Here is an 11,754-nt window from a genome sequence, read left to right as displayed (position 1 = left end):
CTTTCCACCCTGCATTGGATGATGTGGTATTTTCACAGTGGAGGGAGAAGGGGCTCACAACAATTGATAATCTATGCATAGATGGTCAGTTAGCTTAATTTCAACAATTACAGGGAAAGTTCAACATGCCAACAACACATTTTTTCAGATACCTCCAAATCAGGAATTTCTTAAGGACACATATCCCACAGTATGGCATTAAGCCAAATAGTCCTACATTAGATAGCTTGATCCTTGTCAAACCCCATTCAAAAAGGTCGGTCTCTAGACTGTATGATGTGCTACAGGCCCACATAGAGGTATCCACAGACACCATTAAAAGGGCTTGGGAACAAGAACTTGGTTCAGAAATCTCAGATGAGGACTGGGTAGAAGCTCTCAGGAATATAAACCACAGTTCAGTGAATGCCAGACACAACCTTGTACAGTTTAAGGTGATACACATTACTCAAAAGTAAAACTGCATAAAATATTCCCCGGACACCTCACCCCGGACACCCCGGACACCCATTGATCGCTCTGTTTGGTACAGTTGATGGGAATAACCACGAAGGGAAAGCTGTCTCTCTTTGTACGCAATTGTGGAAATTGGAGACTGTACCTACCTTTTGAAATGTGGTTACGGGATTTAGGGAATGTAATACATATGGAAAAGATTCGATACAATACCTCCAATAGAAGTCCAATGTTTTACAAAATATGGCAGCCGATACTGGATAAATGGTCCCATCCCGCTTCATAACTGGGTTGACGATCTGCTGCTACTCTGTGCTGTACTCCACTCAATATTTATTTTTGGCTTAACTACACTGCTTGTAATGACTGTATGCTGTCTTCTTATACATGTACCACCTAATAGGATTTTGTTTTATTTTGTGTATGTGTGAGTTAAGTTTTGTTTTGTCCTCTAAATTGTCCATCCCATCCAACAGTACAATGAATGTCATTGTTTGTATTGCTGTCTTTTTTATTAGATTTTTTATTGGAAAATAATAAACATATTTATTTTTTTGAAAGAAAAAAAGTGTACTGTATAATGTAAGTGTGTGTAGGGGCATGCATGCCCGCAGGCAGGGACCATTAAATACGACTGTGTCTGACAGGTAGGGCCTTCGGTGTGACACGTGTGGGCAGACATCCATGGTCGTCACGGCGGTTTTTCAACCTCCCACCTCCCTCTCTCTGACTCGGCCCTAAACAGCTCAGGGCACAAGCAGTCTCACACTCTTCCTAAAATAGCCTTGAAGCTACACTCTCCCCTTCTCTCCAATTCATTCCTGTTACATTCATACATGCCCCGCTACAGCTCTGAAATCAGAACCGAAGGCTGGATACTAACTTGAGAGCTGTGTGTGTAACTCCTATTTCCTTGAAAAATGTCACAAAGATATCGATGAATCCAATATAGTCCAAGCTAACGACACCTGACCGGATTAAGCCTTTACTGCGCGTGTAACTCTATTCACTGGGGTACTTTAAAAGGGAGACTTGAAAGGAATGAGAGCACATGACAGAGTGGAATGAAAGACTGACATCAGAGGCCCTGTTCATTTTGAACCCCTCAGAAGCAGTGAGACACCACGTCTCAGAAAAGTGTCTGTGACTGGAGTACGAAGGCCTATGTATAATTTTAACGTCTTAGTTTTAAAGTGTGGGTCGTTGAGGAGTGGGTTCAAATCAAATCAAATCAATTGTATTTGTCACATACACATGGTTAGCAGATGTTAATGCGAGTGTAGCGAAATGCTTGTGCTTCTAGTCCGACAATGCAGTAATAACCAACAAGTAATCTAACCTAACAATTCCAAAACTACTACCTTATACACACAAGTGTAAAGGGATAAAGAATATGTACATAAAGATATGAATGAGTGATAGTACAGAACGGCATAGGCAAGATGCAGTAGATGGTATCGAGTACAGTATATACATATGAGATGAGTAATGTAGGGTATGTAAACAAGTTCAGGACCGCGGCCGCGTGACATAAGCAGTTTAAAACCGAGAGGGATGGGAAGAGGTAGGCCTACCTTGGTGGGGACGTTGACTTGAGTCCCCTTCTCCATGAGCAGGGCAGCCATGTCAGCGTGTCCCTCCTGTGAGGCCAGATGTAGGGGGGTGACCCCCTGCTTGGTCAGGATGTTGGTCTCGGCCCCGTACTGCAGCAGCACCACCGCTATGTCCATCTGGTTCTTCTTCGCCGCAATGTGGAGGGGAGTGTAGCCATTCTGGAGGAGAGAGGGAGGTCGAGAGTACATCAATTCAGTTGTACAGATACCTCAAAAGATGTCCACACACGTACAAACACGCACACACACAGCTTCAAAATGACGTTCGACCTTCCACCCCAAGGCCGACCGACGTCTGTCCTCCCACCTGTGAGGACAGTGACCGGGGGTGGGGGGGGTCTGAGTGACGGGAGGTCTCACCTTGGCCGTGGCGTGGGGGGAGGCCCCTTTGTCCAAAAGCAGGAGCGCCACCTTCTGGTTATCGTAATGCGCAGCGACATGGAGAGGCGTGAGGCCATTCTGTATTGGATTAAACCAGGCTGGTTAGCAGAGCAAGCAGCTATTAATGCTAGCTAGTCAACACACACACACATATGATGAGCGGTGTTACCGGGGTACTATTACAGCGTGTTATTGAGAATTAGACTTCTATTAAAGAGCAAGCAGCAGGAGGCTCACTGGGCGGGTCCTTATTCAAAAAGAATAAGAGGAAAATGATATATTATGTCTTTCCTAAAAGTAGAGGTAAAAACAGTAGTTAATCAAACGGAAAGTTGATTTGGTCAAACTATGCTCACCGGTAGTCTCGCTGACAACATAGCCTCAACACAGAAATACGAACAGACTTTAAAAAAAAAAATTTGCCAGATAAAGCTTTGATATAGACTATTCTTTATCCCATAACAGTGCTTCAAGGTCAGTGAATTATCTGAATCGAAATCGTGGAAATATAACACACCTGGTGAGAAATGTACTTTTATTGTGTAGTTATATTTTCCCTCTATAACATGTAGAGCCATACTATGATTTAGGGTTTGAGTTATGGTAATGATGCTTACCTTCCCAGCAGAATCGGGAGGGGCTCTTTTCTGCAGGAGAAGTTTGGTCACATCCAGGCTTCCGTACTTGGACGCCACATGCAGCGGAGTGAATCCTTTCTGTATGGAGACAACATACAGATGACCATTTAATAAAGATTGTTACAAGCACTAACTAGATCTTCAGAAAAACGCAATGCTCATGAAATATATAAAAAAAAGCAATCATTTCACAACAGTCTCATTTCCAGATGGGTCTAAAATGAATGTCCAACTAAATGATGTATGTGAACCAAACGTAACGCAATTTAATAACACGCTACAATAAGAACCATTCTCTCTACACCCACACTGCTGATGCAATCGTAGTTAATACCCAAAATCCAATGTGCAGTGCAAAACATGCAAGTAATAACTAGTCCCAATGTAGCCACCAGGTGGTGCTCTTTAGCCATTGTCAAATTGACAGGAGGCCAGGGCTGTTGTGATAGGACAACGGTGCTCTCCCATGTCACATGACCACAGTGTTTACGACCCAGCCCATGAAGGGAGGGAATCCTTTGTCTGTGTAACTCTGGTTCATTTCTGATGTAATGCACATCCGAGTAGAAACAATGTGTCGATGAGAAGAGAATGAGAGGCGCTAATGACGGTCATGTTTGAGGCTCTTGTGAAAAACAGGAGATAAAGATTAGAATTTATAAAATGTGATCCAATAGATGAAATATACGTGATTGGGGACAGAGGCAGAGAGGGGCATGCCTAGGCTAGGACGATGTTCAATGAGCATCCGCTGTCCTCTTTGTCATGCTAACAGTGCCTCGCCCATTTCCCCCCACGAGACAAGGAGAAGAGGGGGAAGGGAGAGAGAGAGAGAGAGAGAGAGAAAGAAAGAGAGAAAGAAAGAGAGAGCACCTCCATCATGAGAGGTGGATTTTACTGCTTTTATTCAGAGCCCAGAGCATATGAATAAATTAGCACTGATATGTTGTTGCGTCAATGCACATCGAATATCATTCAATGACAACATCAATGTCCTCTTGCAAAATTTAGGAGAAGGGCCCAGATGTTCTCCAAAGCATCATTAACCCTTCATTGATTAAACCACATTAAAGAAGTTCATACTGACAGTGGCCCCCATAGTGGGCGCCTGTGAAACATGCCATACAGTGAGTCAATAGATATTTCATATAACATCCACAAGGAAAGAAGGGGGTATGTTTCATTCGTTTAAAAAAAAAAATCCCCACGAAAATAGCACCAAGATGTACAAGTGTGCATTGTGCATGTGAGCATGTGTGTTTGAGCGTAGGCAGGTGAAATGTAGGCGTGTGTGAGTGTGTTGTGCTCTCCACCAACCTTGGTAGCCAGCGAGTGTGAGGCGCCCGCCTCCAGCAGCACTGAAGCCACGTCCACCTGTCCCTCCCTGGCTGAGATGTGTAAGGGTGTGTATCCGTTAGTCGTGGAGGCGTCAGGGTGGGCCATATGCTGCAGTAGCAGCTGGACTATCTCAGTCTTCCCCAGGCGAGACGCGATGTGGAGGGGAGTCTGGTCCTCCTGCAGGGGTAGAGACATGGAGGTTATAGTGGGCAGAGAATGAGTTTTATTAGAGACGGAGGTTATGGGTGATGTGACTTTGACAGTACATGAAATGAATGGGCAGAGTTCAAGTGCTGCAACGTTTAATTTTACAGCCCTGTTTAATTGTGTTTTTGTGGACGCAATTGGTACTTTTTGGATGGTTTCTTTGAAGAGTTCAACACGGATGACAACAGCCTAATACTGTATGGTAAATGGCGCCGTTAAATGCGTTACCCTGGCTCTGGCGTCCACCAGGGCGCCGTTCCTCAGCAGGCAGCGCACCGCCTCCACCTGTCCTGCCCTGGCTGCCATGTGTAGGGCCGTCTCCCCGCGCTGCACACAACACACACGTACGCGTCAGCAGAAACGCAGACAAACGCGCCATTGGCAGCGTGGAAAGACGCACACCGGCGACAGCGTAAAACAAACAGTGACCCCCGACCCCCCGGTCACTCACAATGTTGCAGACGTCAGGCGAGGCGCCGTTCTGTAGCAGCAGCAGGACAATGTTGAGGTGACCCATGAAGGCTGCAACGTGGATGGGAGTCAGGCCAGACTTAAAGAGAGAAAGGAAGAGGGCGACGGAGAGAGATCAAATCAGGGAACGTTTCATATTTTCATACATTCTGCACTGTTTATGTGTTTGAAGGCTGGTCTGGTCAAAACATATTAGCTGATGAGACTAGTGTAACCAAGTCTATGTATAAATGGGCAGATGTTATATTAAAAGGTAGACTCAGCGATATGACGTAGATGCAGAAAGTAATAGCGCATAGTGGGTCAATTTCCACAACAACTAAGAGCGTTGAAGCGCAAGGCTCAACTTCTCCGCTGTTCCGGTGCCCTGGCGGCCGCGTTACAACAGGGCGAAGTACACGTGTAATCGTGTATTAGGATGTAACTGTTTACATTTTGAAGGCTAGTGTCCTACCTCTGTGATGGCCTGGATGAAAGCTCCATACTTGACCAGCAGCTCCATCACCTTCACTCTGTTCTTCTTACAGGCGATGTGCAGTGGGGTGAAGCCATTCTGACAGACACACACCCCAGACACAGAATGAATGAAACACACCTACAGTACAGGTGGCATATACATGTAGGGACATTGTTGACATGGTTGAGACAGATAGGAGAGGCCATCTTATTTTCACTCAAAACTTTGTTTCACCAAGTTCTGTCTCTGAGACAGAATCGGCAAAACAGCCACCACACATACAACACATGACCAAAAGTATGTGGACACCTGCTCGTCTAATAACTCATTCCAAAATCATGGGCATGAATACGGAGTTTCTTCTATAAAAGTCTCCACTCTTTCTGGGAAGGCTTTCTACTAGATGTTGGAACATTGTTTAGGGGACCTGCTTCCATTCAGCCACAAGACACATTAGTGAGGTTGGGCACAGATGTTGGATGATTAGGCCTGGCTCGCAGATGGCGTTCCTATTCAATCCCAAAGGTGTCCGATGGGGTTGAGGTCAGATAACGCATTTCCACTGATGCAGACTCCAATGGCGGCGAGCTTTACACCGCTCCAGCTGACGCTTGGCATTGATCATGGTGATCTTAGACTTGTGTGCGGCTGCTCGGCCATGGAAACCCCATTTCATGATGCTCCCGACGAACAGTTCTTGTGCTCACGTTGCATCCAGAGTCAGTTTGGAACTCGGTAGTGAGTGTTGCAACCGAGGACAGACGTTTTTTATCGGCCGTTAGTTCGTAGCCTAAGCTAGGGCCTAAGCTAGGGCCTAACTGTAGCACTTCAGCACTCTGCGTTTCCATTCTGTGAGCTTGTGTGGCCTACCACTTCGCGGCGGAGCCGTTGTTGCTCCTAGACGTTACATCTTAACATTAACAGCACTTACAGCTGACCGGGGCAGCTCTAGCAGGACACAAATTTTATGAACTGACTTGTTGGAAAGGTGGCATCCTATGAAGGTGCCACGTTGAAAATCACTGAGCTCTTCAGTAAAGGCTATTCTACTGGCAATGTTTGTCTATAGAGATTGCATGGCTGTGTGTTCGATTTTATACACTTGTCAGATAGCCGAATCCACTCATTTGAAGGGGTGTCCACATACTTTGTATACATTGTTTATAGAGGCCTAGAGTATTGGAAGTCATTGTATTAGTGGTAATAGGAGTGTGAGTATTACCAGTGCTCTAGCGTTGGGGTTTGCCCTCTTGTCCAGCAGCAGCTTGGTGACTCTGTAGTGACCGCAGTGGGCGGCGACGTGCAGCGCCGTCAAGTAGTCCAGTGTGACATCATCAACAGGCGCCTTGTGCTGCAGCAGGTGCTTGACGCACTCAACATGGTCGCCTTGAGCTGACATGTGGAGAGGAGACAGACCGTTCTACAGAGAGAGAGAAAGAGAGAGAGAGAGATAGAGAAGATGTTCAGAGAGAGGGTGTGTGTTAGTGATACATGGGTCATCTGTTTGTTCACCCGCACCCGCCCATAATTGCTAATAACCCATCCGCAACCGCCCGACTAGAAGTGATAAAGTGAAAATCGGAGGCCCGCGCAGCAAAGACTTTTAGGGACCGGGGAGCAAATGCAATAACAAAAAATAAATGGGAAAGGTTTTCAGTGCAACATTTCCAAATTACATCAGTTTGACCGATTTTAAGGAAATGAAAAGCTGTTAAAACAACCCAACATGTTTTTGATAAGAGTTCAGTTCGATTACAATGCATATTTTAAGGGGTTGAAATACTATCAGCTTTAATGACGCTGATAAAGAGAGCACCACCACCTTTACAGATGGTTAATTCATTCATTCATTCTCTCAAGAAGAAATCAATTTTCGCCACTCTTGTTCCCGGGGTAAACATTTACATTTTATTTATAATTTTACTGCAAGAAATGCTTCATTCTGGAGGAGTTAAAATGATATACGGCTCAGTGAGAGGTTATAGACCTACAGCCACTGTCCAGACTTCAGTTAGGTTACTAGTCCATATAACCCATCTGAATAGTACAGTTCCCTTGACGTACCATTTTGAAGTCCCCGTCTTGTTGTCTGTCAAATTTGTATATCGCCTCACAATCATAACACATAAACATAGCCGCCACTCTTTTAACACTTCAGCAAATCTTTTCCCAAACATTAGAATACTGTTCTGGCCCTCCTTCTATTCATTCACAGTTCTTCTCTTATTGAATTAAACTCTGACATTGTCCTTTTTTTGCCTTAGTGGATCGACATGAACTGTTTCTGCTTAGATTTAGGCTTAGGCTACGAACTAAAGGCAGATCAAAATTGTTATGTTCTGTTAATTACTGATGTCCCCTTTAAGGCGGGAGCACCCTTGGTCATGTGCAGTGTTGTTCTACAGTGCCTTGCGAAAGTATTCGGCCCCCTTGAACTTTGCGACCTTTTGCCAGATTTCAGGCTTCAAACATAAAGATATAAAACTGTATTTTTTTGTGAAGAATCAACAACAAGTGGGACACAATCATGAAGTGGAACGACATTTATTGGATATTTCAAACTTTTTTAACAAATCAAAAACTGAAACATTGGGCGTGCAAAATTATTCAGCCCCTTTACTTTCAGTGCAGCAAACTCTCTCCAGAAGTTCAGTGAGGATCTCTGAATGATCCAATGTTGACCTAAATGACTAATGATGATAAATACAATCCACCTGTGTGTAATCAAGTCTCCGTATAAATGCACCTGCACTGTGATAGTCTCAGAGGTCCGTTAAAAGCGCAGAGAGCATCATGAAGAACAAGGAACACACCAGGCAGGTCCGAGATACTGTTGTGAAGAAGTTTAAAGTCGGATTTGGATACAAAAAGATTTCCCAAGCTTTAAACATCCCAAGGAGCACTGTGCAAGCGATAATATTGAAATGGAAGGAGTATCAGACCACTGCAAATCTACCAAGACCTGGCCGTCCCTCTAAACTTTCAGCTCATACAAGGAGAAGACTGATCAGAGATGCAGCCAAGAGGCCCATGATCACTCTGGATGAACTGCAGAGATCTACAGCTGAGGTGGGAGACTGTCCATAGGACAACAATCAGTCGTATATTGCACAAATCTGGCCTTTATGGAAGAGTGGCAAGAAGAAAGCCATTTCTTAAAGATATCCATAAAAAGTGTTGTTTAAAGTTTGCCATAAGCCACCTGGGAGACACACCAAACATGTGGAAGAAGGTGCTCTGGTCAGATGAAACCAAAATTTAACTTTTTGGCAACAATGCAAAATGTTATGTTTGGCGTAAAAGCAACACACCATCCCCACTGTCAAACATGGTGGTGGCAGCATCATGGTTTGGGCCTGCTTTTCTTCCGCAGGGACAGGGAAGATGGTTCAAATTGATGGGAAGATGAATGGAGCCAAATACAGGACCATTCTGGAAGAAAACCTGATGGAGTCTGCAAAAGACCTGAGACTGGGACAGAGATTTGTCTTCCAACAAGACAATGATCCAAAACATAAAGCAAAATCTACAATGGAATGGTTCAAAAATAAACATATCCAGGTGTTAGAATGGCCAAGTCAAAGTCCAGACCTGAATCAAATCGAGAATCTGTGGAAAGAACTGAAAACTGCTGTTCACAAATGCTCTCCATCCAACCTCACTGAGCTCGAGCTGTTTTGCAAGGAGGAATGGGAAAAAATGTCAGTCTCTCGATGTGCAAAACTGATAGAGACATACCCCAAGCGACTTACAACTGTAATCGCAGCAAAAGGTGGCGCTACAAAGTATTAACTTAAGGGGGCTGAATAATTTTGCACGCCCAATTTTTCAGTTTTTGATTTGTTAAAAAAGTTTGAAATATCCAATAAATGTCGTTGCACTTCATGATTGTGTCCCACTTGTTGTTGATTCTTCACAAAAAAATACAGTTTTATATCTTTATGTTTGAAGCCTGAAATGTGGCAAAAGGTCGCAAAGTTCAAGAGGGCCGAATACTTTCGCAAGGCACTGTATGTTATTCTGGTACTAACTCGTTTGAGTAAATGTGAAGCTCCAGTTCAATTGCTTGTATTCCGAGTCTTTCTTATTACATAAATAAGTACTAAGTGTTAAGACACTACAAGAATTATGAAAGAAAAACCTCAATGTAGCCTATAGATATGAATTACACAAGAATGATACTTTTTTAATGCATTGTTTTCTATTTATTCAACCTGCGGATATAACCATGAGTGTGTGTGTGTGTGTGTGTGTGTGTGTATGTGTTATGAGTGTGTGTGTGTGTTGTGTGTGTGTGTGTGTGTGTGTGTTATGAGTGTGTGTGTGTGTGTGTTATGTGTGTGTGTGTGTGTGTGTGTGTGTGTGTGTGTGTGTGTGTGTGTGTGTGTGTGTGTGTGTGTGTTATGAGTGTGTGTGTGTGTGTTATGAGTGTGTGTGTGTGTGTGTGTGTGTGAGTGTGTGTGTACCTTGGTCCTGGCCAGCATGGGTGCTCCTCTCTCCAGCAGTAGCTCCACTGCAGGGTCATGTCCACTTCTGGCCGCGCAGTGTAGAGGTGTGAGGCCGTCCTGCAGAGAACACACACACAGATGGTCAAATACACACACACACACACACACGCACACACACACACACACACACACACACACATTTATACACCCATAACCCCATAACACATGAACACGCACACACAAAACGACCCCCAATCTCACATGAATAAAGGTACAGTATTTTTTTTATTTTTTAATATATATTTTTTTCGATCGCGTGATTTTTTGGGGGATTATCTGTGGCTATGACCCCTGAGTATCTGAGTACATTGATTATCAGTGGACGAAAGGCTTTGTTAAGTTCAAATTCCCATGTCAAACAATGGACACATACAGTTGCTTGCAGAGACACGTATTGAAACATGGCGGCTGAAATTTCCTTGACCTTTGCTTCAGTGGCATGTTAACCTCACCACTCTCTGTGCACAAAGGCAGGGACACACGCACACGGACGCACACACACAACAGCACAGACAAAACTAAAAATACAGTAACTCTGCTTGTGTAATAAAATGCACAAAGAAAACATAAGGATGGCCCCGCTGTTAGGGTTTTCTAGGGCACTCGTGTTGTTTTTGTTGTGGAGCCCGTTTCCCACTAAACACACAGGGCTTTATTATTTTTATCAAATCTGCCAGCCGGGTACAGATGTTTTCCTGATTAGACAGACTGCTTTACTAGAATAATAGAGTTATAATCGTGATAACTGATACCCGGACCCACACTGACCCGTCTGTGGCAATAACAGAGCTGTGTTATAACCTAGTCAACGTACCAAATGGCACCCTATTTCCCTACATAGGTTTCTGGTAAAAAAATAAAAGTAAATTGTGCACTATCGGCCACTGGTCATAGGGAATAGGGTGCCATATCAGAATTGAGACGTAGCCACCTATATGATATTATATCAACATTAACTCTGGACAATACAAATGATATGGATATATAACACACAGCTAGTAGAATGGTAACAGTCTAAACAGGCACTGTCCTGCCCTGACCAGGAACTGTACCGTTATCTAACACCGAGTGGACGTTTTCGTTACGTTAGGGTCTAATCACATCATCTTTATTTATACAATGTTTCGTTTTAACTCTTTAGAATGATATTAGGATGCAATACCTTGGCAATGGACGCATAAACATCTACCGCGTAACTAAAAACAGGATGTTTTCTGTTATGAAAGAGGGATAGATTGTCAGGCTCAGGGAGGAGGGAGGTATGGTAACGGAGTGATTTGAGAGAGCTGGGAGAGTGGTTGCGTCAGAAGGGATTTTTTTGCCCTAAGTTAATGCAGTAAGCTGATTGAGCAGCAAAACGGCCAAGGACACAAGCATAACAGCGTGTCAAAATGGAGGGCTTTTAGACTCAACAAGTTGTTCTCTAGTGAGCTAGCCGTAAATACATAGTGCTGCAGCTCTCACTGACACACACATCCAACAGCTATGCAGTACACACACACACACACACTCCCTATCTCACACTTATCAACACACCCACACCTACATACAATATGAACAGTGAGTACACCTACTTATAGAGTACATCAACTTAAAACACACACACACGCTCGCACACACGCTCGCACACACGCTCGCACACACACACACACACACACACACACACACACACACACACACACACA

At 44.1% G+C, this 11,754-nt stretch overlaps 1 protein-coding gene across 50 annotated transcripts in view; it reads right to left on the bottom strand.

Moving 5' to 3' along the window:
• ank2b (ankyrin-2) overlaps window positions 1-11,754 on the bottom strand; it is a 252,259-nt gene that overhangs the window by 54,201 nt on the left and 186,304 nt on the right. For 48 of the 50 annotated variants that reach the window (XM_090183989.1, XM_090184002.1, XM_090184004.1 and 45 more), the window contains 9 exons: window positions 10,028-10,126; window positions 6,784-6,981; window positions 5,559-5,657; window positions 5,085-5,183; window positions 4,862-4,960; window positions 4,406-4,603; window positions 3,068-3,166; window positions 2,430-2,528; window positions 2,031-2,228 (listed from right to left, as the gene is read on the bottom strand). In XM_090183989.1, the coding sequence (XP_090040115.1) occupies window positions 2,031-2,228; window positions 2,430-2,528; window positions 3,068-3,166; window positions 4,406-4,603; window positions 4,862-4,960; window positions 5,085-5,183; window positions 5,559-5,657; window positions 6,784-6,981; window positions 10,028-10,126 (1,188 nt within the window). The remainder of the gene's footprint in view (window positions 1-2,030; window positions 2,229-2,429; window positions 2,529-3,067; window positions 3,167-4,405; window positions 4,604-4,861; window positions 4,961-5,084; window positions 5,184-5,558; window positions 5,658-6,783; window positions 6,982-10,027; window positions 10,127-11,754) is intronic. The other 2 variants (XM_090184027.1, XM_090184030.1) reach the window with 1 other exon arrangement.

Source organism: Oncorhynchus mykiss, chromosome 9 (genome assembly GCF_057628025.1).
Source record: "Oncorhynchus mykiss isolate SJ-2025 chromosome 9, ASM5762802v1, whole genome shotgun sequence".
NCBI classification, from domain to species: domain Eukaryota; kingdom Metazoa; phylum Chordata; class Actinopteri; order Salmoniformes; family Salmonidae; genus Oncorhynchus; species Oncorhynchus mykiss.
This window is presented reverse-complemented; position numbering and strand designations above follow the sequence as displayed.